The sequence below is a fragment of the Oncorhynchus keta genome, unplaced genomic scaffold (assembly GCF_023373465.1).
Source record: "Oncorhynchus keta strain PuntledgeMale-10-30-2019 unplaced genomic scaffold, Oket_V2 Un_scaffold_30379_pilon_pilon, whole genome shotgun sequence".
Lineage (NCBI taxonomy): Eukaryota > Metazoa > Chordata > Actinopteri > Salmoniformes > Salmonidae > Oncorhynchus > Oncorhynchus keta.
Window position 1 is genome coordinate 184,284 of NW_026290910.1, and position 27,626 is coordinate 211,909.

The 27,626-nt window shown below is 40.0% G+C and overlaps 1 protein-coding gene across 1 annotated transcript in view; it reads right to left on the minus strand.

The window, feature by feature from the left end:
* The window catches only part of LOC118385560 (interleukin-6 receptor subunit beta-like), a 44,701-nt gene extending 20,346 nt beyond the window's left edge, over window positions 1-24,355 (minus strand). The window contains exons 1-9 of the mRNA XM_035772791.2: window positions 24,136-24,355; window positions 16,095-16,169; window positions 15,503-15,796; window positions 8,160-8,301; window positions 7,820-7,974; window positions 7,568-7,722; window positions 6,963-7,122; window positions 6,694-6,776; window positions 1,418-1,655 (exon numbers count right to left, since the gene is read on the minus strand). Of these exons, the coding sequence (XP_035628684.1) occupies window positions 1,418-1,655; window positions 6,694-6,776; window positions 6,963-7,122; window positions 7,568-7,722; window positions 7,820-7,974; window positions 8,160-8,301; window positions 15,503-15,796; window positions 16,095-16,169; window positions 24,136-24,163 (1,330 nt within the window). The 5' untranslated portion in view covers window positions 24,164-24,355. The remainder of the gene's footprint in view (window positions 1-1,417; window positions 1,656-6,693; window positions 6,777-6,962; window positions 7,123-7,567; window positions 7,723-7,819; window positions 7,975-8,159; window positions 8,302-15,502; window positions 15,797-16,094; window positions 16,170-24,135) is intronic.
* Window positions 24,356-27,626: the final 3,271 nt, after the last annotated feature.

Genomic DNA, 27,626 nt, shown 5'->3' on the forward strand with positions numbered 1-27,626 from the left:
GAATCGGCTTCCTATTTCGCAACAAAGCATCTTTCACTCATGCTGCCAAACATACCCTCGTAAAACTAGACTTCGGTGATGTCCTTTACAAAATAGCCCCCAACACTCTGCTCAGAAAATTGGATGTAGTCTATCACAGTGCCATCCGTTTTGTCACCAAAGCCCCATATACTACCCACCACTGCGACCTGTATGCTCTAGTTGGCTGGCCCTCGCTTCATATTCGTCCCAAAACCCACTGGCTCCAGGTGATCTATAAGTCTTTGCTAGGTAAAGCCCCGCCTTATCTCAGCTCACTGGTAACCATAGCAACACCCACCCGTAGCTTCAGCAGGTATGTTTCACTGGTCATCCCCAAAGCCAATTCCTTCCAGTTCTCTGCTGCCACTGACTGGAACGAATTGCAAAAATCACTGAAGCTGGAGATCTCCCTCACTAACTTTAAGCATCAGCTGTCAGAGCAGCTTACCGATCATTGCACCTGTAGATAGCCCATCTGTAAATAACCCACCCAACTACCTCATCCCCATTTGTAAATAGCCCACCCAACTACCTCATCCCCATACTGTTATTTATTTTTTTGCTCCTTTGCATCCCAATATCTCTACTTGTACATTCATCTTCTGCACATCTATCACTCCAGTGTTTAATAGCTAAATTATAATTATTTCGCCACTATGGCCTATACATTTCCTTACCTCCCGAATCTTACTACATTTGCACACACTGTATGTAGACGTTTCTATTGTGTTATTGACTGTAATGTTTGTTTATCCCATATGTAACCCTGTGTTGTTTGTGCCGCACTGCTTTGCTCTATCTTGGCCAGGTCACAGTTGTAAATGAGAACTTGTTCTCAACTGGCCTACCTGGTTAAATAAAGGTGAAATAAAAATAAATAACGCAAGGCCCGAATGTCGCAAGGATCTGTACACAATTCCTGGAAGCTAAAAATGTCCCAATTCTTCCACTTTCTGCATACTCAACAGACATGTCACCACTTGAGCATGTTTGGGATGCTCTGGATTGACGTGTACGACAGCGTGTTCCAGTTCCCCCCAATATCCAGCAACATCGCACAGCAATAAGACAACATTCCACAGTCCACAATCAACAGCCTGATCAAATCTGTGCGAAGGAGATGTATTGCGCTGCATGAGACAAATGGTGGTCACACCAGATACTGAATGTTTTTTGATCCATGCCCATACCAACAGATGCATATCTGTATTCCCAGTCATGTGAAATACATAGATTAGGGCCTAATACATTTATTTCAATTGACTGATGAACTGTAACTATAATCTTTGAAATTGTTGCATTTATATTTTTGTTCAGTATATCTTACTTCATTGGTAAGATTGAGAAGGAAGTATGAGTGTAACACCATAGTGTATAGAGCATAGTGTCAACATACCTTGTGTCAATTTTGGGATGACCAAAGACGCTTGGGGAGACTCGCCAACAGAATTCCAGGCCTTCAATTCAATGAGGCCTCTTCTCTTGTCAGACAAGGGAATCTGGTAAAGGGGGATAATTTTCCTCTCTTGCGACCTAGAATCCAGGTCAGAGTCATTGACCGCCACCGTCTCCCAGTTTCCATCTTGGATCTTGATGCTGTAGCCTCGTATCCTTCCATTGGACTCCACTGGATCCTGTAGCAGGGAAAAGAAGAAGGCAACAACCAATCACCTGTTATTATTCAAGCCATAGATGGAGCTGATAATACATCAGGAGTATAGAGTACCACAGTGTGAGTCATACAGTAATACCCATAACACTTAGCGGCCACACACGGAAATGGTTCCAATAATTTTTTCAACATACACTTTAAAATGTGGGATTTTATAACCTTTTCAAATAAGGTATTTCATATAGGGTTACCCTAACGTGACGTATTGAGAACCATGTAAATCTCTCTCAGACATGGTGACTTTAATGAATATCCTTGCGACATTCGGGCCTTGCGTTATTTATTTTTATTTCACCTTTATTTAACCTGTATATGGCCTAAAAAAAATGCAATTTTTGATTTGATTTCTTTCAATACATTGTTGAACATAATATACTTAATGGGCATATCAAAGTTCCAGAGTGGGATCTCTGCTAGTTTTACAAATATTATTCAATATTCATGTTTATTTTTTATATTCATAAATTAAATGTACAAAAAGAAGTTGAAACCAAAATACTACTCATATTACAGAGCAAGCGACAAAGCTTCATATGACACCAATGTTTGCTTTGCAGCACCTACAGATGAAACACAATGGAGTCTTAAAAGAGTGCTGTGTAAGGCCAAGATGTCATATTTTATGCCAATTTGTAGATACAAAAGTATAAAAACGCAACATGTAAAGTGTTGGTCCCATGTTCATTGAGCTGAAAAAAAAGTTAATTTCTCTCAAATTTTGTGCACAAAAGCAAGTGAGCATATCTCCTTTATACCAAATGCTGACTGGTTTTCTGATCCACAAAGGTACTTTTGTTTTTAATGGTATCTGTGACCAACAGATACAGGTCTTCATTTCCATATTAGGGCTTTGTTCAGTATACGTCAACAATCCTTCCTCCAAAAGGACACTTCTTCAATGGATTACATTTGGTGAAAACCAGTCCTTTAATGTCTGGGTTTTGGATTACATTTGGTGAAAACCAGTCCTTTAATGTCTGGGTTTTGGATTACATTTGGTGAAAACCAGTCCTTTAATGTCTGGGTTTTGGATTACATTTGGTGAAAACCAGTCCTTTAATGTCTGGGTTTTGGATTACATTTGGTGAAAACCAGTCCTTTAATGTCTGGGTTTTGGATTACATTTGGTGAAAACCAGTCCTTTAATGTCTGGGTTTTGGATTACATTTTGTGAAAACCAGTCCTTTAATGTCTGGGTTTTGGATTACATTTTGTGAAAACCAGTCCTTTAATGTCTGGGTTTTGGATTACATTTTGTGAAAACCAGTCCTTTAATGTCTGGGTTTTGTTTACATTTTGTGAAAACCAGTCCTTTAATGTGTCTGGTTTTGATTATAATGGAAAAGCAGAAAAAGTCCTTTAATGTAATGGGTTTTGGTTACATTTTTCAATGTCCCAGTTTTGTCTGGGTTTTGATTACATTAATTGAAAATCTTTACTTCATGTCAGGTGTTTGTATTAAATTTTATGACAGAGCTGCTGTAACTGTCAGGTTTGTGAGGCCTCCTTGCTTGTAAATGCCTTTTCAGTTCTCACAAATTGTCTTAGGATTGAAGTCAGGGCTTTGTGCTGAACACTCCAATTTGACTTTGGAAAAGCCATTTTGCCACAACTTTGTAATTATGTTTGGGGTCATTGTCCATTTGGAAGACCCATTTAAGTATGAATCTTGGGGTCATTGTCCAGGTGTTATTTGGAAGACCCATTTGACAGTATGCTGGGGTCATTGTCCATTTGAAGACCCATTTGGAAGTATGCCTTGGGGTCATTGTCCATTTGGAAGAATTTCTATAGGATTGGGGTCATTGTCCATTTGGAAGACCCATTTGACTTTGTATGTCCTTAAGCCATTTTGTCCACTTTGAAGTATGCTTGGGGTCATTGTCCATTTGGAAGACCCATTTGAAGTATGCTTGGGGTCATTGTCCATTTGGAAGACCCATTTGAAGTATGCTTGGGGTCATTGTCCATTTGGAAGACCCATTTGGAAGTATGCTTGGGGTCATTGTCCATTTGGAAGACCCATTTGAAGTATGCTTGGGGTCATTGTCCATTTGGAAGACCCATTTGAAGTATGCTTGGGGTCATTGTCCATTTGGAAGACCCATTTGGAAGTATGCTTGGGGTCATTGTCCATTTGGAAGACCCATTTGGAAGTATGCTTGGGGTCATTGTCCATTTGGAAGACCCATTTGGAAGTATGCTTGGGGTCATTGTCCATTTGGAAGACCCATTTGGAAGTATGCTTGGGGTCATTGTCCATTTGGAAGACCCATCTGCGTCCAAGGTGTAACTTCCTGACACCTTGAGATGTTGGTTCAATATATCCACATCATTTTCCTGCCTCATGATGCCAATTATTTTGTGAAGTGTACCAGTCCCTCCTGCAGCAAAGCACCCCCACAACATGATGCTGCCACCCCCGTTCTTCACGGTTGGGATGGTGTTGTCCCCATGTGCAATTGCAAACCATAGTCTGGCTTCTTTAAGGCAGTTTTGGAGCAGTGGCTTCTTCTTTGCCGAGCGGCCTTTCAGGTTATGTCGATATATTCCTCGTTTTACTGTGATATAGAATGTGTGGCCAATACAGATTGTACCTGTTTCTCCAGCATCTTCACAAGGTCTTTTGCTGTTGTTCTGGGATTGATTTGCACTTTTCGCACCAAAGTAAGTTCATCTCTAGGAGACAGAACACGTCTCCTTCCTGAGCGGAATGACAGCTGCGTGGTCCCATGGAGTTTATACTTGCGTACTCTTGTTTGTACAGATGAACATGGTACCTTCAGGCATTTGGAAATTGCTCTCAAGGATGAACCAGACTTGTGGTCTACAATTTTTTTCTCAGGTCTTGGCTGATTTCTTTAGATTTTCTCATGATGTCAAGCAAAGCAGCACTGAGTTTGAAGGTAGTCCTTGAAATACATCCACAGGTACACCTCCAATTGACTCAAATTATGTCAATTAGCAGAAGCTTCTAAAGCCATGACATCATTTTCTGGAATTTTCCAAGCTGTTTAAATGCAGTCAACTTAGTGTATGTAAACTTCTGACCCACTGGAATTGGGATACAGTGAATTATAAGTGAAATAATTGGTCTGTAAACAATTGTTGGAAAAATTACAATGCAGTGTCATGCACAAAGTGTCATTGCCAAAACTAAAGTTTGTTATCAAGAAATTTTTGGAGTGGTTGAAAACGAGTTCTAAAAGACTCCAACCTGAGCGTATGTAAACTTCCGACTTCAACTGTATGTCTATTAATGTTCTGTATTATGTCATGTTTCATGTGGACCCCGGGAAGAGCAGCTACTAATGGGGATCCTAAAAAAATAAAAAATACCAAAATATGTTACTGTGGAAACAATATCAACTACTGCTACTGCTTAAAATCAGCTCAGCTGTCCTACAACACAATTCTAAAACTGGCTAGTTTTGTCTCGTCTGTCCTTAGGTCCGCTGTTTATCTTTCCCGGGAGATAAAATCCCAGAACTAATACGCCTACAGGTGTGGGCTACATGTGGACAAACGTCGCCCACCTTGAGAGTAAATACATCACCTAAAAAAATAATAATAATTGGACATGTTCATGTTACAAATACAAAACATGTTCTGCTGTAAATAGATTGTGCTTAAAGACTATGCCTACACTTTACCTAACTAATCTAAATCAGTTGTGTCTGGAGTACAACTTCAGCTGTCTGACCAGAATTGCATTTCTGTGTTATTACTTGCCCAAATCTAAGGATGTGGCTGTCTAACTCTCTGGATGAGTTTGTCTTCTACTCTCCAGTGGGGGATGAAGTCCCTTCCATCTATATAATACAGGTTAAGGACATGTGCAGTCTGGTGGCAGCAATTGTGGAGTGCATGACACTCCATCCTGGGTATGACAGTACGCCTCATGGGTCCAGCTAAAGTTCAATAACTACAGATGTGAGATCAGTGTTTTGATAACTTCCAAGTATAACAGTTCCACAGAATAAACCATCTTTCACATAACTGTTTAAATTCTTTTCTGGCAATATAACAATGTGCAAATATTACACTTTTCTTTCATCCAATTGTCATTCATCGCCAATACAGATACTGTACCCATCAGCATTTTGTCTGGTGAGGCAGGGGCTACCTTGCCAAACACGTCAGTTGTCAACCCTTCCTATATGGTGTACAGGACCCATGTAGCCTAAGAAAGGAGTTCCCTGATATGTTTGAAGAATACACAGGTCCATTGATAGCACCATTTGATTCAATATATATCAAAATACAATAAAAAAAGTGACATTTTATTGCTGAGGGCAAGGTGTCTCCATTTCAGACATCAGCATCAAGCCCACCGGACTCCATACAGGTATCTTTGAACACACATACAGTCACTGTTATATTTGTAATGGTAGTTAGTATCTGTTTATGTCAGATATCACCAATTCTATGTTGAAGTTACCAGGCCAGCCTAAACATACCAAATTCTGTTCTCCCCATTGACAACCGTTGGTGAGAAGGCAAGAAATTAAGCAGCGTAGATCAGCTCATAGCCCCTTAAAGATACTGGTCACACACACACACACACACACACACACACACACACACGATTATGATAAGCCTGGTGGAACCAACCTGAACACTGAGTTTACAGTTCTATTTCACATCTAAAAAGTAGGAAATAAGCAACAAAATGTCAGTTTACATAAATTATGTTTCACAGTAGGGTCATCAAAGTAATGAAGTGGGTTAACCTTCTGTATTTGTACAAATGAGGAGCCCGTGAAAGCGGTTGCCGTTGACAGGTGAAGGTTGCTGGCCGAATACTTACCAACATGTGGAGGACTGTTCCATTCATAGGAACGCACACAGTGAGAGCTTGTAAGTCAGTATTTCACGGTGAGGTCTACACCCAAATGATGCCAATTTTTTTTTTTTTATTGCAACCATTTCCGTGTTTGACCACTACATGTTATGAAGACATCACTGTGGCACTCTATTTTCAGTATGGCCTGCATTACCTTACACATCACTTGCACTCTCCGCTCACTTTTGACTTGGCTGGGAATGACGACTCTCCATAGGTCTGGCTTACTTGTAGGCTCTGGGCAAAGAACAGAGCCAAAATCAATATGACTCAGCCATCTGAGATATGACAAACTGAGCTGTCCATAGACTAGCTACCTGGATCACAATCACTCATACACGGACTTCGCATATGAGTTCTACAGCTTAACATGCTAAATGAAACACAATTGAATGCTATATGCTTGTTGTCATGGCTACTCACTGTCCTCTGGGGTCCTGGCGGTAGAGTTAGCGCTCCAGTCACTCCAATAGCCATAGCCCCTATGATGAATGCATCGCACCTGCACTACATACTCCGTGTCCGGCTTGAGGTACTGAAGACGGAAAGACTCCTTGTAGCTTTCAGTGTCATTTGGCGGTACCTAAAAGAGAGTCAATTAAATGGATATAATGACAAATGGAGTCGAGAGGGCAACAATGTGCCATATTACAGTTTACAGTATTACAGTATTACAGTGAATTTGCAGCACCAACAATACAAGTAGAATGTTTGACTCACTGTTGATAACACCTATCAGAATAAGGATAGGATAGATGGCTTTTAACATTAAAGAGAGATTTCACTCCAACATTTGCCAGATGTTGGACTTGTTATAAGGTGTGTAAACGTCAAGCCCATGCCATACACACCCAATGCCATGGGTTGTGTAGATCATACCATATCCCTTTACCAGGAAATGATATGATGCTTATCCTTTTATTTTGGGATTGAGGTTACAACAAATGGCACGGGACATATCAACATTAGTCTACTTCTGAGGTCTAAAGAATATCATTTTAACATGTATTGTGATCGTGGCTATTTACCTCAGTCCAGTCTCCAGAGCCCACAGTGCAGAACCTGATGTTGTATTTCAGCGTTACATAGGTTACATGGATAGGGTGCTTCCAACTCACTAAGAGAGTCCTGGAAAAGTTATTCTCGGAAAGAATATTGACATCTGATGGGGGATTCGTTTTCACTGCAAAACAGGACAAACCATTAAACTATATGGGGGAGGTGATAATCATTGTAATAACCTCAAGGGCAAATCAGAAAATACATCGCACTCCACCTACCCAAATCAGCAGCATATATATCCAGAATGTCAGATCGAACCTTCCCCAGCTTGTTTTCAACTTCTACCCACATAGCAAGTTGCATGAAGCTTGGAAAGGTGCCGAAGTCGATGTATCCACTGCATCTGTGAGCTTTGCTGCTCTTATTTGAGACACTGAATAAACACAACAATGACCTACATTGTTAATCGATCAGAAATCAGGAATCAACAAATCACATACACTATCTAAGAACCTTGATATTTAGGGGTTCTCAGAACTGAAGCCAGGTTTTCCATTCACCGATTTAAAAAATAATGTTGGTATTCACCATGTATCTAACCTTATGTATGACACTCACATTAGACTGCCAAACAAGGTATAAGTGGTTTTCAGAATCTCGTCTCTTGTCCCAGGCTGCCATGTGCACGTGACGTTGGACGAAATCTTTCGGCCAGACTGGACAGCCATGCAGGACAGGTTCACAGGCTTCTCAGGGGGATCTGACCAATAAACCAAACAGCTGCCATTATTTCATGTCAGAGAAACATACCAACGGCTATGTACCTACTGCACTGAGCAGGATAGGGTCAAAACTCATTTCGATTCAGGAAGTCAATTGAAATTCACTTCCTCAATTGAAAACTGAATTGAACCCAAGCCTGACACTAAGAAAGCTTTAGGGTCATTCAGTGTGAACATTAAAGAAAATTGTTAAAGACTCCAGCCACAGACTGTTCTCTCTGCTTCCACATGGCAAGTGGTACCTGAACATCAAATCAAATGTATTTATAAAGCCCTTTTTTACGTCAGCAGATGTCAAAGTGCTATTCAGAAACTGAACCTAAAACCACAAACAGCAAGCAATGCAGATGTAGAAGCACAAGTGGCTAGGAAAAACTCCATTGAAAGGCAGGAACCTAGGAAGAAACCGGGCCAGTCCTCTTCTGGCTGTGCCGGGTGGAGATTATAAGATTGTTCTTCAAGATGTTCAAATGCATAGATAACCAGCAGGGTCAAATAATAATCACAGTGGTTGTAGAGGGTGCAACAGGTAGCTAACAAAATTGTCAGCTGGTGATTGTCAAGCAAATAACTGCCGGTCTCACGGTAATTGATCATTAATTAACATAAACACATTTAGCATCTCCTGGCTTTCACACATGATGCAGACCACTGATGCAGACCTTTGGAACATCTATATTTTAAGTCTAATACATCCATATAATATAGCCTACAACTTCACAATAAATCCATTATTTATTTTAGACAGGTCTAAAGAACCATGATATGAAGAAAATGTAGTCTATTTTCAGAAGAACAGAATAGCATACTCTCAGTTGTCCTTATGTTAGGCCCTGATCTGGCTATACCATATGGCTGTGGGCTACACTAGTTCATTTATTAGACAATATTTTCTTAGAATTTAACAGTATGAAGAATACAATTGAACATAGCTGAATAAAATAGAAATTATATTTTCCACAAACGATTTGAAGTAGGGCACTCATGCGGCTATTCTGTGTTGAGTGGTTAAAGAAACAAGTACTTCTATATGCTTAATTTAGAATTATTTATGTTACTTTAGTTGTGATACATATGTTGGGCTCTATGTTTTCATTTTTAATATAGTATAATGCTGCATGATGCGACTCAAATGAGGATTTGAAAAAAGTTGCATGAAAGGCATGAGCTCTTCATCAGTCTCTCGTTCACAATTTGACAAGCACTTGATAATACCTTGAATATCCCGGTGGTATCCCCTTTGTGTGGCAGTAATGCCCCCTTCAAAAATCCAGGCCTTTTGTAGTCAGTGGCCATTTTGCCCTTTGGCTGAATGTAATCATTATTATTCCCTTCTCCCTGCACGCTCCGAAGCACCCCTCACTCACATGGCTATCAGTCACGTGATCGGGTCTTTCTCACAGGCTACAAGTGAAGATAGACACACCGGGGACACAACTGCACGCGTCCTTATCCAATTCCAAGGTGCATATTGAAGATACTGGAAGAACTGTCCACATTTACTTTTTGTCAGCCAACAAGAGGATTAGGCCTAACAAACAGCAAAAGCACTGGCCTTTGTCAATCTACTATCCCCCATAGTACAAAAGTCGACCTATTCTATGCAAAATAATATTCCTAAAATAGTCTGGGACAGTTGTGGGATGCGATAGAATTACCAAATTATAATAATAATATAATAATTTATACAACCACTGGCATCAAAACACCTGTTTTAAGCAATGAGGCTGATGCAACAGAACATTTAAAATGTTGATAAACTATTAGGCTATTTCTTCACATTATAAGCCAAGCAGCACAAATGTTCCATTAGCAGGAAAACACAAATATCAAAAGTGACTGGAAATGCAATAATGCATGTAATGCTTTTATTATGAAGGTGGTTTTTTTATGGTGAAAATTATCTTCCCCAAACTTGAAACTCACGGGCTGCATATGAATGCCACTTATGCTCTACACCCATTGGAAAGCAGATGAATGTGCTTCATGTTAAGAAAATTATTTGGCCACTTTAGTCTAAATAACCCTCATCAATACATGTAGGCTTATGGGCTACATAGGCCTACAAAAAAAGGTATACATTGTTTCTGGCCTTATGCTGGGCCTCATTCACAAGTGATAGGCTAATTTTGTCACCCATCAGAATATTAATGATTTAATCTCATATTTACAGAACATACACTAAATAATATACAGTACCAGTCAAAAGTTTGAACACACAGGTTTTTCTTTATTTTGACTATTTTCTACATTGTAGAATAATAGTGAAGACTTCAAAACTATGAAATAACACATATGGAATCATGTAGTAACCAAAAAAAGTGTTAAATAAAAATATATTTGTTATTTGTCAAAGTAGCCACCCTTTTCCTTGATGACAGCTTGAAGGTGTTCCCACATATGCTGAGCACTTGTTGGCTGCTTTTCCTTCACTCTGCGGTCCAACTCATCCCAAACCATCTAAATTGGGTTGAGGTTGGGTGACAGTGGAGGCCAGGTAATCTGATTCAGCACTCCATCACTCTCCTTCTTGGTTAAATAGCCCTTCCATAGATTGGAGGTGTGTTTTGGGTCATTGTCCTGTTGAAAAACAAATGATAGTGAAACTAAGCCCAAACCAGATGGGATGGCGTATCGCTGCAGAAAGCTGTGGTAGCCATGCTGGTTAAGTGTGACTTGAATTCTAAATAAATCAGTGTCACCAGCAAAGTACCCCCACAACATCACGTTCACGGTGGGAACCACACACGCGGAGAGCATCCGTTCACCTACTCTGCGTCTCACAAAGACATGTCAGTTGGAACCAACAATCTCAAATCTGGACTCATCAGACAGAAAGGACAGATTTCCACCGATCTAATGTCCATTGCTCGTGTTTACTGGTCCAAGCAAGTCTCTTCTTATTATTGGTGTCCTTTATATGCCATTTAGCAGACGCTTTTATCCAAAGCGACTTACAGTCATGTGTGCATACATTCTACGTATGGGTGGTCCCGGGAATCGAACCCACTACCCTGGCGTTACAAGCGCCATGCTCTACCAACTGAGCTACAGAAGGACCGCCTTTAGTAGTGGTTTATTTGCAGCAATTCGACCATGAAGGCCTGATTCACACACTCTCCTCTGAACAGTTCATGTTAAGATGCGTCTGTTACTTGAACTCTATGAAGCATTTATTTGGGCCGCAATTTCTGAGGCTGATAAATCGAATGAACTTATCCTCTGCAGCAGAGAAAACTCTGGGTCTTCCTTTCCTGTCTGGGTCCTCGTTGATGTTTTTTGCAGCTGCACTTGAAGAAACTTTCTAAGTGCTTGAAAATGTTCCCACATTGACTTCCCTTCATGTCTTAAAGTAATGGACTGTCATTTATCTTTGCATATTTGAGCTGTTCTGGCCATAATATGGTATTTTACCAAATAGGGCCATCTTCTGTATACCACCCCTACCTTGTCACAACACAACTGATAGGCTCAAAACGCATTAAGGAACGAAATTCCACAAATGAACTTAACAAGGCACACAAGTTAATTGAAATGCATTCCAGGTGACTACCTCATGAAGCTGGTTGAGAGAATGACAAGAGTGTGCAAAGATGTCAAGGAAAAGGGTGGCTACTTTGAAGAATCTCAAATATAAAACATTGTTATTTAACACTTTTTTAGTGACTACATGATTCCATGTGTGTTATTTCATAGTTTTGGAGTCTTCACTATTATTCAACAATGTAGAAAATAGTCCAAATTAAGAAAAACCCTTGAATGAGTAGGTGTGTCCCAACTTTTGACTGGTACTGTGCGCACACACACACACACAAGTATGTGGACACCTGCTCGTCGAACATCTCATTCCAAAATCATGGGCATTAATATGGAGCTGGTCCCCCCTTTGTTGCTATAAGAGCTCCACTTTTCTGGGAAGGCTTTTCACTAAATGTTGGAACATTGCTGCAGGGACTTGCTTCCATTCAGCCACAAGAGCATTAGTGAGGTCGTGCACTGATGATGGGCGATTAGGCCCTGCTTGTAGTGGCCATTCAATTCAGCTGAAATAGTTGAATCCACTCAGTTTAATGTCCACATACACTACAAAAGTATGTTTTTTATTATTTTTGTTGCCTAAAATCGCTTACATTTTTTGAGAAATAGGTACAATTTCTATATGTTCATATAACTCTCACTCCCTTGGAATGAGCCGATCAAAAACAAAACTAAAATAAATTGTGAGCCAGGGCTACACACTGGCTAAACAAAACAGACTGCCCACCCTTGAAAATAAAGAAATCAGCAAGCAAGTTGTCCTTAGCACGGCCATGTCTGATTTCATGGGGAAACTGCCACAATAAGAGACTCCAGCAAAAGATCAGTCTTTTGCAGGAAAATGAGAGGGTTATGATCGAAGTGCTGAATTGCCAGTTCCAAAGTGAGCGTCTCTTCTTCCATAGCAGAGTTGTTTTTTTGATGTGTCCCATTTCTATTGAAAGCATTCCACAGGGTGCTCAACAGTGTTATCGTCTTTCTGTGGGAGGGTAACCCAAACGGAACATAAAAAAAGGTAGGAAAACAAACCGTCAGGAGTGGCGAAAGCTGACAACTCTTTGGCACGCTCAGTTAGAGGGATCAGCCAATCCCTTCAGCAGATAGAACTTGCTAACATACTTAGCAGCGCCAACACGGTCCATACAATTGTCGACCCTGGCCAAAGGTTACGAGTCCGATGGCATTAGATTTGTGAAAAGCAGAACAAAACCGTAGAGACCCATCCACCTTAGGTACTAATATACAGGGCGAACTCCACGGGCTGTTGCCATGTTTTGCAATGTCATTCTCAAACATTAACTCTGCCTCGCTGCAGACTTTCTCTCTTTTCAGGGTTCACTCAATAGGCATGTTCTTTGATTGGGGCAGAGTCCCCAACGTCAATGTCATGCTCTAGTAGAATTGTTTGAATTGGCTCATCTGAGAATAAACCCTGATATACTAAAAGTACTGCAACAATGTTGCCTTTTTCCTCTGGAGACAAGTCTTCTAGAATCTCTGAGTTACTTAACCGTCCAACAGGCACAGGGTGTATTGGACTTTCCTCATGCTATTGAGGAAGACTATAGTCAAGGGTGACAGCAGTGTCTCTCGGAAGAACATCACTACCGGTTTCCATCGACTTCTCTGCCCGATCGTAGCGGGTGAAGTATGGTTTCAACATGTTGAAATGACACAGCCAGGATTTTTTTCCTGTGGCGATGTACTCCAGATAGTAAAACAAAATTACAATGGGGTAAAGGCTTGAAAAGGAAGATTGAAACGTTAAAACCCAGAAAGGGCAACAAAACCAGGACTTGGTCACCCACCTCAAATGCAGTTTCAAGTCTTTCAATCAAACCAAACTTTAATTTGTGCCTTCTCCAGATTTTCACTGGTGTGGTGCAATCTGTATCAAAAAGCACTAACGAGCTCAAACAGATTTGTTTTTGTGTTTAAGGTGTTGCCCTGCAACAACCTCTCTCTCAGTAAGCTCAAAAGGACCTCTGACATGATGTCCAAACACGAGCTCATTCTGACTAAAACCTGCTTCAAACAGCAGAAGAGGGAACCCTTCATCTCAGTCTCTCAAACTCAAAGCTGTAAACTCAACATTGAAAGTCTGATGAAATCTCATCAAGAGCACCTTGAGATTCTGGGTGGTAGGCTCCAGAGGGGCAGTGGGTTACACCCAACTGTTGTAGCACTAGCTGGAAGACCTTTGACATGAACTTTGAACCTCGGTGTGATTGACATGAACTTTGAACCTCGGTGTGATTGCACTACCCATGGAAGTCCAAACATTGAAAATAATTTCACCAGGGCCTCAACAATACTGTTGTGATTTTCCCTCACTGAGATGGCCTCAGGGAAATGAGTGGGCAGTACACATGATGGTTAAGAAAACCTGGATACCACTCTTTGCGATTGAAAAAAAGACAGATTATGATTTTTCAACGATACTGATTATTGGAGGACCAAAAAAAGCCGATACTGATTAATCGGACGATTTTTTATATATAACACCGTAGAGACCCATAGATATGTATAAAAAATAAATTTAAAAAATGACAATTACAACAATACTGAATGAACAATGAACACTTATTTTAACTTAATATAATTACATCAATAAAATCAATTTAGTCTCAAATTAATAATGAAACATGTTAAAGTTGGTTTAAATAATGCAAAAACAAAGTGTTGGAGAAGAAAGTAAAAGTGCAATATGTGTGGGGGCTGTGCTTTGGCAAAGTGGGTGGGGTGCTGCTGCTCCAGTTTCAACTGTTCTGCCTGTGGCCATGGAAACCTGACCTGTTCACTGTGATTACTATTATTTGACCATGCTGGTCATTTATGAACGTTTGAACATCTTGGCCATGTTCTGTTATAATCTCCACCCGGCACAGCCAGAAGAGGACTGGCTACCCCACATAGCCTGGTTCCTCTCTAGGTTTCTTCATAGGTTTTGGCCTTTCTAGGGAGTTTTTCCTAGCCACCGTGCTTCTACACCTGCATTGCTTGCTGTTTGGGGTTTTAGGCTGGGTTTCTGTATAGCACTTTGAGATATCAGCTTATGTAAGAAGGGCTATATAAAGAAATTTGATTTGGACAGCAGGAAGCTTGGCCCCAGGGAGGTATTTTACGAACATATACTTAGGAATATCAAAACACTTCAGTTTCTTTTTCCAATCCCAAGTATCATGTGATCCGATTGTCAACTGTCAATTTACAGATACGATAACGAACACGAGTATGGCCATGTCGGCACACCCCTAGTAAATATGGTATTGGCACTGACCCTTCATATAGCTTCCTTACTTTATTGTTCTTCTTATTTCTATTACTCTTTTGTTCTACTTTACTTTTTAATAGTACTACTGCATTGTTGGGAAAGAGCAAGCAAGACATTTCACAGTACTAGTGCATGTAAAAATAAAATGAATGTGTACGTTACATTTTCGTGAATATCAGTACAAAGGCATCCTTTGGATACATTTTCACTGTATTTCTGTATGAAATGTTTGCACTTGTATCCAAATGAATTACTCAGAAATTACATTTAAATGGAGATATTAGAGGAAAATACTTGCGTGGACATTTTGTTTTCTTTTGATATGAAATAACCTAAAGTTGATGTGAAATCATTGGAGGCATACTTACACCCTTTGGTCAATAGAATCCCATGGATTACTTGATTTCGGTTTAAGGGAGACCCTTTCGTCTCACAAAGTAACCAGTTGGCCGTTTCATTGGTGATGGTGATGGTCACGCTAACAGCCGAGTCATTTATCTTGGTGTACTGCTCTTTGGGCACTGTGACGTTTTTCAACTTCCAGTAGATGTCCTCCGCTGTGGCTTTAGCAGATTTGTAGAGCACACATGTGGCGGTGAATTCCTTCCCAATTTCCACCGATGGAGATTGTGGGATTATTGTTCCATAGGTGGTGATAGAACCTAGAGAAAACCCATGCATCAAGTCAATGCTACTAGGAAATGCATGGTGAATTTTACAGAGGGAAAAGTCCATATGGTTGTTTTCATGGTTATTTGGAAACATGGTTATTTGGAAACAGGGTCAGTACAAAGCTCACTATCATTAAACTTAAAGGAAGAAGGCCGCTCATTCTAGGGTTTATGTGCAGCAGAGAGGTTGAATCAAAACATATCAGACTGTCTGTCCCTGTGGAAAAGTGCGCCTGCTAAGCAGCACTTAATAACAAAAATTGTTATTGAAATGTAGTGGTACACTTACTACAGGTGGGCCTACAGGCCAGCCATGCCAAGGACAGAAGCCGCAGCAAACGGTATGATGACTTGTCCATGATGCCTGAGGGAAGATTCACAAATTCACAGACTCGCCAAGCCTAGCCTACATTTTATCTCAAACCATTTCCCACCCAATTAATTGCTAGTGGAACTACATGTAGTTAGCTACGTTTTGCAGTAGCGTGGTGGTAGTTAAAGAGATACTTTGAGATCTACTACCCCAGTCAGATTAACATGTGGATACCATTTTTATGTCTCTCTCTGTCCAGTATGCAGAAGGTTAGAGGTAGTTTCACGAACCCCTAACCAGGGTTAGCATAATGACTTGAAGTCTATGGGTATCTGCTAGCATATACCCATAGACATCCAGTCATTTCGTTGATGCTAGTTAGCAATTGCGCCAGCGCTAATTAGCAACTTCCTTGAAAACCGCAAGCATAGACAAACATTCTATCCACGAGTTCATCTCTGGGGAAGTAAAGGGACTCAATGCCAAAATCCCTCAGTATCCCTTTAAACGAAATAACATTTGCAGTGTTTTCAGTGTTTTTTGCCAGGTAATGGTGTAGCGACGTGCAACAGAACATATGGGTGAAGTAGGCATCAGACCTGCCAAATTCTAACTTGAAACATAGTTTTTGGATTTAATAGACTAAATTACAAATTCTGTTAACATCTGACTCCAGAGTGATCAATTTGTAGTCTATGACATTTCAGATTTAGACACCAAAATGTATCAAAGTAGTTTGGCTGTAGTGATCTACTTTAAAAGATGCACTATGCCAAAATCACTCCGCCATTTCCTGGTTGTTAAAATTCAAATAGGTCGCTGAATTTCAGTTTATGTGACAAAACAAGCATGTATAGTGTAGAGAATCACTTTACCATCTAAACCACAGAAAAATACTTTCATTAACACAAAACATTACATTTTCAGCTGTTTGAAGCTAGTGTACAAAACTAAAGACGCAAAAACAAAACTTAAGAACCGGATGTTTATAAATAGCACACATAGAACAGATATACCGCTTCTTAGGCTTGCTTTCAATGAGAATGACAGATCTATAACACACAATTCTATGTGAATTTGTTCAGGTCACTCAAAAAGATGCATATTGCAGCTTTAATGAACTATATTTTTCTTAAGAGTAGCTTTAGGTGCAGCTTCTTCTAGTGTGAAGTAATTGGTAGCTTTCAGAGCAGCTTCCCCAACACTTAATTGCTGACTGAAGGTAGGTAGCTACAAAACTATTGCTGACTGAAGGTAGGGAGCTACAAAACTATTGCTGACTGAAGGTAGGGAGCTACAAAACTATTGCTGACTGAAGGTAGGGAGCTACAAAACTATTGCTGACTGAAGGTAGGGAGCTACAAAACTATTGCTGACTGAAGGTAGGGAGCTACAAAACTATTGCTGACTGAAGGTAGGGAGCTACAAAACTATTGCTGACTGAAGGTAGGGCTACAAAACTATTGCTGACTGAAGGTAGGGAGCTACAAAACTATTGCTGACTGAAGGTAGGGAGCTACAAAACTATTGCTGACTGAAGGTAGGGAGCTACAAAACTATTGCTGACTGAAGGTAGGGAGCTACAAAACTATTGCTGACTGAAGGTAGGGAGCTACAAAACTATTGCTGACTGAAGGTAGGGAGCTACAAAACTATTGCTGACTGAAGGTAGGGAGCTACAAAACTATTGCTGACTGAAGGTAGGGAGCTACAAAACTATTGCTGACTGAAGGTAGGGAGCTACAAAACTATTGCTGACTGAAGGTAGGGAGCTACAAAACTATTGCTGACTGAAGGTAGGGAGCTACAAAACTATTGCTGACTGAAGGTAGGGAGCTACAAAACTATTGCTGACTGAAGGTAGGGAGCTACAAAACTATTGCTGACTGAAGGTAGGGAGCTACAAAACTATTGCTGACTGAAGGTAGGGAGCTAGCTACATAGCTACAAAACTTTGTGAACATCTCATTTCCTCCAGTCCTCTTGCATGTAGGACTTTTTGTAGCTATGTGTCAGCAAAGCTAGTCATATCACTACAGAATATTATTATGCAGCTCATTTTCAAACTACAATAAATAATGCTTTGGAGGAACACTGTCATAACACCACAGCTGCTACAGTTTGGGATGCACGATATATCGGAATCGGCCGAGAATAGCTAAAAATGCCAGCATCAGTTATCGGCCTGATGTCTATTTTAATGCCGATGTGGAAAACCGATGTCAAAGCTAACGTGCATACCTATAGAACGTAGGTACATATCCATGTAAAATGTTTGCGCTACACATGCAACACAGCATTCCTAACCTAGCCCACAATGTCTGCATCGAGCAGTCAACAAGTCGAGCAGTCATTTGAAAGAGTAAAACAATTTCAGCGACACAACTCAAAGGTGAAACCCATTAATGCCAAGATAATGGCATTCATTGCCCTCGACAATCAACCATTCTCTGTCCTGGGTCATGTTGGCTTTCGCAACTGGTCGAGCACCGGTACACACTACCAACTGGGCTATTTTTCAGATGTAGCCCTACCGGAGTTACACAGTAGTAGAGTTACTGCTATTATACTATGGAACGCCGCTTGGGTCTTTGCGTGTCAAAAAAGACACACGTCAAAAAACACTAAATTGACAATAACACTATTTGACGCATTAAGTATGCTTTTAATTTGACACGTCAAATAACAGTTCTATTATAGAATGTTGTGTGTTCTGAATTTAAGCATGCAAGCCAAGCACCACCACTACTATCAGTAGTACTGTCAAAGCTGTACAAAGAAGCATACACCGGCCACAAATGACGTGTTTGAAATACCGTGTTAGTAATTAAGCATTATTTGTTTGATCGCAACTTCTGGGGTAGCTAGCTTTAGCTTTGTACCTTTGACTAATAGAAACTGCAGTCATTATCATTATTCTTAGCAATCCTTGTGAGTAACTATTAGCTAGGTAGCCACTTGTTGTTCGCCTATTGAAATGTAACTTCAGTTCATGAAAATAAATAGCTAGGCAGCTGTTGCCCAAAACTAACGTTATAAAGCAGTCAGCTAGCTTCATCTGGCTAGTGATGCTCAACCGGACCTGGTTATGTGTTGTGAAGCTAGCCACAATAAGGGTTAGGCACAATAGTGGCATTTGCAGTTTGCCTTCAACATAAAAAGCACCTATTTGAAAGTGACGCAGAAGGTTACAATTAGTGGAATCATGCCATATTTAGACTAGATAATGTTAAACAAGGTTGGAATGTGAAGCAATGAAATGGGGTATCAGTCTACCCACAGAACACAACTGTGAAGAGTTTACACAAATATTAGCGTTGAAGCTCTCATCACGAGACTGTGACTGTGTGAAATCTCCTCCCGAGTCAGCCTATTGTGTGTACTGACATTCATATTACCTAAGGATTGGGGATCAATGAAATGGGGTATCAGTCTAATCAATACCCAAAATATAATATATGCCATTTAGCAGATGCTTTTATCCAAAGCGACTTACAGTCATGTGTGCATACATTCTACGTATGGGTGGTCCCGGGGATCGAACCCACTACCCTGGCGTTACAAGCGCCATGCTCTACCAACTGAGCTACAGAAGGACCAATATTTTTTTTTATACCAACATCCTCCTCAGAGTTTTCAGACTCCAAAATATCCACAGTTTTGTTTTCCTAGGGAGAGTGTTCAATACACGTAGGTTGACAATAAATGTGGCTCAATTCAGAGGTTTCAGAGTCCCGCAATAAGAGCTACTACGCTAATGTTCTCTGGGTGTAACTGAGTAGACGAATACCCCATGTTATTGAGCCACAATCCATAGTTAAGGCTGTACAGGGAAATAAGTATTACCCCAATGCAATTCTAAAGTATAATACAGCCAGTGTGATTTCAACAGATTTGACAAACTAACTATTTATTGTCTTACGTTGATTTTATATAATATTCGATTACGGCAGCGTAGCCTAGTGGTTAGAGCGTTGGACTAGTAAACGGAAGGTTGCGAGTTCAAACCCCCGAGCTGACAAGGTACAAATCTGTCGTTCTGCCCCTGAACAGGCAGTTAACCCACTGTTCCCAGGCCGTCATTGAAAATAAGAATATGTTCTTAACTGACTTGCCTGGTTAAATAAAGGTAAAAAAAATAAAAAATTCAATTAAAAAAATAATAATTTAAAAACATACTTTTATTTTGAAGGCTAACTGCAAATTCCACTATTGTGGCTAATTATTATCATGATTAGCTTCACATAGATGGGTCTGACCACCATTAATCAATAAGAACTGTCTTATAAATTAAGGTCATTTTAGATTACACTTATAGTTAGCTAGCCAACTATATCTACTGAAACAGATTGTCATTTTGCTATGTTTTAGGGGAAGAACATTGCTTGCATCCATGAGCCATCTTTTTTTAACGTGTGATAGTGTAATCAATATGTAACAAATACGTTAAATTATTATGTGATGTGAAGTCATATTCAGGTCCTGATTGGTCAACAAGCTTATTTGACATGTCTTTTTTGACATGCAAAGACCCAACAGCGTTCCACAGAAGTCCTGGTTGAGAATGAAACAACTGAACAAATGAAACAGCACAGCAAGTAAGTGAAAGAAATAGGTTTTGATTATGTTTGACTGGAAATGGGGAAATATGTAAATGCCAACTAAATAACTTTTTGGTCAGTATGGTGTTCGTGTGTGTAACCTTTAACAAGGCAAGTCAGTTAAGAACAAGTTCTTATTTACAATGACGGCCTACTACAGCCAAACACGGACGACGCTGGGCTAATTGTGCGCCGCCCTATGGGACTCTCAATGGATTCGAACCAGGAACTGTAGTGACACTGCTGTGTCCACATATGTGTGTGTTTTAACTATTTAACTGTACTAGAATGCTTAAAAACATTATTTTTTAAATTAAATAAAAATTGAGAATCAGGTCTTTTGGCAAGGAAAATATCGGTATCGGCCAAAAATGTAATATCGGTGCATCACTAACTACTGTTAAACACCAACAGCTGTGTAGCCTATTTGTGTTGTGTAATTCATTGGGTAGGCATGCACCCATATCACTGGCACATGGGTTCACCAGATTTTATTTTGTATTCAGTACTTTACCAATAAGTAGTGACTTAACTGTTTAGTTTTATGAGGGCCTCACTGACTACTCCCACTAGTAGGAAATCTAGGAAATGGAACCAATGATAAAGCTACTCCTAGAGAGCTAAGTTAGTTATAAAACACAAAAACTATCCATTGCTCGTTATGAACAAACAGTAGCTCGCTAAGAAAGTCTGTTAAATGGCTCAAATGTAAACATAGAGGCCTAGTTTATGTGAAAGCGTGGCAATAACTTGTTCACTTTTCATTATTCGCAGATCTCCTTCTCTGATGACATGGCAGGCAGACCACTCCTGAAAACAAACTGCTCAGCAAAGGCTCTATTGAGAGATACCAGATTTTTTTTTAAAAGCTCATTTTCAGTGTCTGTGTTTATATGTTAAGGGGTGTTACTTTGGCAGATAATGTCACCCATCTAAATAAATAAAAATATTTGTATAATTAACTAAATGTAGGTGTTTCTGGTTTGTGTCAGTTTCATTGTTTGTTATGCTATAAATTGTTATTTATGGTTGTAAGTGATCAAATGAACTAGAACATTTTATATTTTGCAATTCTGAGTAATTACTACTTTAGTAAGGATATACATTTTATTCAGCACTACTGCAGTTGCTAAATAATTCCAATAAACGGCAGCATAAGACCACAAATTACATTTCAGAAGATAGGGTCTCTCCCTGAATTCACCACTCCCCTGCGCGCTTTTTATGTCCCAGATTACTGTGAAGTAATATGATGATTCATGTTTATTATTAACTGTTTTTATGCTCATGTTTTGATATTATACTTCATTACTATAACTTATCAATAAGCCTGAACATTAATTCAGTCACCCCTGGTCGACAAAAATGTCTTTTAAAATTCATCAACCAGTGTCGACCCGCTCTGCCTTCTCGAACAAGTAGCCGACTCAACAAGCTCCGGCAAAAAGCTTGTGACGTCAGGGAACACTGCCTTCTCGCGACGGTTGCATGATGCATTTATTGGCAGGCTTAAAGATGTCTTCTCTATTCCGAGGCTGTTTACTCTCAACGAGAGATATTAAGATTATTTTTTATAATGTCTGTGTACCAGGGTTGAGAATATTGGCTACTGAATATTTGGCCGGGGTTCAATACCTGCTATGGTCACTATTTTCTTGCTCTCCCAAAACACAACACAGGCCTAATACACAATATATAGCTAACTGTAAAGTAATGAGTGACCATTTTAGAAAAATATGAGACATATAGTCTTTGGTTGCATGCTATTTCATATGAATTATAGGGTTGCTTGTAACCTATAACTGATTCTTTGTGGTCTTATGCTGCAGTCTATGGGAAATATTTAGCAAGTCATTAATTCACATAAAGACATTGGTGAGGCAACTGAGAAATAGTATATTTGTGATGTTAATTCCTTAGATCAGTCTCAAACCTGCCCCATACCAATTCCTGGACTTCCACATAGGTTACTAGGTCACCGAGTTCAAACTACATTTGAAAAATAAAACATAAAATGTGGTTTGTTTATCAAGTCTTCTGCCTTGCAATAATAAATATTTAAAAACAGCAAAATGCTTAGACAGATTTTGATTAACAAAATAATCAAAATGCTATTTAGTACTATATGATATTTATTATGATAATATTATTACTAAAGTATTTTCTAAAAGTATTATAGGCTACCCTAACCTAGAATTAGGGTTAAGGATAATAGGTTATATGTAGGGTTAACATTTCTGTATAGCACGTTGTGACATCTGCTGATGTAAAAAGGGCTTTATAAATACATTTGATTGACTGTTAGGTGTAGGGTTTATAAGGCAAAAAAAAGAGTATGGTTTATAGCTCTCTTGCTCCTGCCTGGCTTTGTGTGTACTACATACCTCATTCGAGACACTTGCTCGGCTCATAATCTGATGTAGCAACTGCTACAGATCCACAAATCAATGAAATCAAGTGAATCTGCGCAGTATTCACTCCCTACGATTTTAGATTGACGCATATTAAATTACCCAGCACTAATTACAAACAAAAAAATCGTTATAAAAAGGTTATTTCTTGATTTAAAAAATGTATTCTGGCTTTTTAAATCTGCCACATCTTGAAAAATAGGACAGGAACATGCATTTTGTTTAGGTTTTACACCTTTTTCTGAAGAGACATCTGGTTAACCATGAGCAGAAAATGTTTAACGTCTGAAGGGCATACCCCAGCCTTCGCTAATGCATATACACAGACAAACAATGAGCTCGCCAAGGAGCCGTAACCTTGTTAATAATACGTTTCCCGAGGTAAGCCTATTACTTTAACCAGGGTTGGTCTCATTGCCAACATACCGGGAAATGTAACTATGGGAAAGTGAGTTCGTGCCACCATAATCAATATAACTAGTAGGAGTTGGCACCACCCTAAAAGAAGGCCTGTTATTTCGCGATTATTTAAAAACGACGGCAAACAGCTGGGCCAAAAGGTAATATTATTTAACTGGGCTCCATGGCTGAAGCGATGAACACGTTTTTATAAGATTAAATGTCATGTGTCCAGCCTAAAACTATCTGTTGGCGCCGGCTATTGCGAATCCCAATGAAACCAACAAAAAAATATGACTAGCTACTTCAAAAGAAAGACAATCTTATCTCGCTGTCGGACGCTTGCTATATAACGTTACCTCCATCAGATTGATAAAGAGCTATAAAATAAGTATTACTGATCATTTTAAATAGCTAGCTACTGTAGCTAGCACGGACATTGAGGGGAAAAAAATGATTGATCAATTTCTAATTCCGGGAAACACAAACACGGGAATGTCGTATTTGCAGTACCCCTAGTCGACTATATTCAACAAAACCAGGAAAACACGTCCGTAACAGCCTGTTGAACAGGGCCCGATATGTTATGACAACAAAAACACTCACCTTTCATATCTTTACTTGTTGGGTTCATGTTTTCTAGCTAGTTAACGTTAGCTGCGTAAAGACATGTAGATTTCACATCACTCAGCTTAAACTATAAAATTGTCTGTCTTCTCTTTCCCAATTCCAGTATATTGCATAACCACGAGTTCCAATACTTCCCCTTGCAATGCAAATAATACAAATATAAATTAGCTACAAACATAACGACTGATCTAAGTCTCTGTCTCGTTTGTCAACGACTTGTTTAGAGATCTGCGCAGAATTGCTGCTCTTTTGATTTGCCAGGAGAATCGTCTGTCACACAATGTACTAACCAATCAAGACGCTAGATTGTTCCGCATGACTGTTTTCCAGTATATCTGCACCCACTTGCACGAAATGCTCCAATGTGTGCCAGGCCATGACGGAGCTTGGTTTGAATGCTTTGTCTGCTGCTGAATCATTATGTACCTGACGCAACAAGCTCAACAACAAGCACTGTTTGATGCGTTGTTTAATAAATATCCGAACAAAAACAGAGTAAGCTATGGAAAATGGAATAAAAGAAGTGGGTTAATGGCAGGACAGTGCTACCCTGTCTCTCCTTCATGTGTGAACAAATGCCCTGCATGTTGAGGTGATGACTCACCTGACTAAATGTGGCCTCCAACCACTAGACTGTAGCAGCTTGCTGAGTTAAAGCCTTTGGGTATGAGCTTGCTTGGGGGAGCTAACACAAGTCTTCAGGTCTCAGGTAAGGACAGTTACCCGATTCTAGTAAGTATATCACACCGGTCACCAATGTCACACTACCACAATGAATATGCTAGCTTTTAATTGTACAAAAATAATGCTCTCTGCCAGGATGTCTTTAAGAGAAAAGGGAAAAGGGGTGCAGTCAGAATAGTAATAATGTTGAATCATAAATGTTTATGATGTTCAGGATAATTAAGTTGATCAAGCATAGACCAACTTCTGTTTCCTCTCCCTGACAACTGAAAAATATCAGAACGCAGCCAAAAATACAAATTTCATATTTTATTCATTTTTGCAAAACAGTCACATGACAGTCTCAATTTCAAAAGAGCATGAAAATCAAACAGTACACAGTGCATGCGTTGAATTGTAGAGTTTCCACCACCAAGTACAGTATAAATGTGTACAAATAGGATGCTGTTTATTAGCAAATGTTTGAAAAGTCAGGAGCAATTTACTGTTGCATACGGAGTCCCTTTTTGAGTTTAGTCATATTGAGGTTTCACTACAGCCTGGGTTTTGTCTAACAGCTAATATATACAGTGGGGCAAAAACGTATTTAGTCAGCCACCAATTGTGCAAGTTCTCCCACTTAAAAAGATGAGAGGCCTGTAATTTCCATCATAGGTACACTTCAACCATGACAGACAAAATTAGGGGAAATAAATCCAGAAAATCACATTGTAGGATTATTTATGAATTTATTTGCAAATTATGGTGGAAAATAAGTATTTGGTCAATAACAAAAGTGTATCTCAATACTTTGTTATTTGCCCTTTGTTGGCAATGACAGAAGTCAAACGTTTTCTCTAAGTCTTCACAAGGTTTTCACACACTGTTGCTGGTATTTTGGCCCATTCCTCCATGCAGATCTCCTCTAGAGCAGTGATGTTTTGGGGCTGTTGCTGGGCAACACAGACTTTCAACTCCCTCCAAGGATTTTCTATGGGGTTGAGATCTGGAGACTGGCTAGGCCACTCCAGGACCATGAAATGCTTCTTACGAAGCCACTCCTTCGTTGCCCGGGCGGTGTGTTTGGGATCATGCTGAAAGACCCAGCCACGTTTCATCTTCAATGCCCTTGCTGATGGAAGGAGGTTTTCACTCAAAATCTCACGATACATGGCCCCACTCATTTTTTCTTTTACACGGATCAGTCGTCCTGGTCCCTTTGCAGAAAAACAGCCCCAAAACATGATGTTTCCACCCCCATGCTTCACAGTGGGTTCTTTGGATGCAACTCAGCCTTCTTTGTCCTCCAAACACGACGAGTTGAGTTTTTACCAAAAAGTTATATTTTGGTTTCATCTGACCATATGACATTCTCCCGATCTTCTGGATCATCCAAATGCTCTCTAGCAAACTTTAGACGGGCCTGGACATGTACTGGCTTAAGCAGGTGGACATGTCTGGCATTGCAGGATTTGAGTCCCTGGCGGCGTAGTGTGTTACTGATGGTAGGTAGGCTTTGTTACTTTGGTCCCAGCTCTCTGCAGGTCATTCACTAGGCCCCCCCGTGTGGTTCTGGGATTTTTGCTCACCGTTCTTGTGATCATTTTGACCCCACGGGGTGAGATCTTGCGTGGAGCCCCAGATCGAGGGAGATTATCAGTGGTCTTGTATGTCTTCCATTTCCTAATAATTGCTCCCACAGTTGATTTCTTCAAACCAAGCTGCTTACCTATTGCAGATTCAGTCTTCCCAGCCTGGTGCAGGTCTACAATTTTGTTTCTGGTGTCATTTGACAGCTCTTTGGTCTTGGCCATAGTGGAGTTTGGAGTGTGATTGTTTGAGGTTGTGGACAGGTGTCTTTTATACTGATAACAACTTCAAACAGGTGCCATTAATACAGGTGGAGGACAGAGGAGCCTCTTAAAAAAGAAGTTACAGGTCTGTGAGAGCCAGAAATCTTGCTTGTTTGTAGGTGACCAAATACTTATTTTCCACCATAATTTGCAAATAAATTCATTAAAAATCCTACAATGTGATTTTCTGGATTTTTTTTCTCATTTTGCCTGTCATAGTTGAAGTGTACCTATGATGGAAATTACAGGCCTCTCATCTTTTTTAAGTGGGAGAACTTGCACAATTGGTGGCTGACTAAATACTTTTTTGCCCCACTGTACTATATATACACAAGTTTGTGGACACTACTTCAAATGAGTGAATTCAGCTATTTCAGCCACACCCGTTACTGACAGGTGTATAAACTTGAGCACACAGCCACGCAATCTCCATAGACAAACATTGGCAGTAGAATGGCCTTACTCAGTGACTTTCAACGTGGCACCATATTAGGATGACACCTTTCCAACAAGTCAGTTCGTTAAATTTCTACCCTGCTAGAGCTGCCATTGTCAACTGTAAGTGCTGTTATTGTGAAGTGAAAACATTTAGGAGCGACAACGGCTCAGCCGTGAAGTGGTAGGCCACACAAGTTCACCGAATGGGACCGCTGAGTGCTGTAGCGCATAAAAATAATCTGTCCTCAGTTGCAACACTCACTACCAAGTTCCAAACTGCCTCTGGAAGCAACATCAGCACAATAACTGTTTGTCGGGAGCTTCATGAAATGGGTTTCCATGGCCAAACAGAAGCCTAAGATCACCTTGCACAATGCCAAGCGTCAGCTGGAGTGGTGTAAAGCTCACCGCCATTGAACTCTGGAGGAGTGGAAAAGCGTTCTCTAGAGTGATGAATAATGCTTCACCATCTTGTAGTCCGCCGGACAATTCTGGGTTTGGCGGATGCCAGGA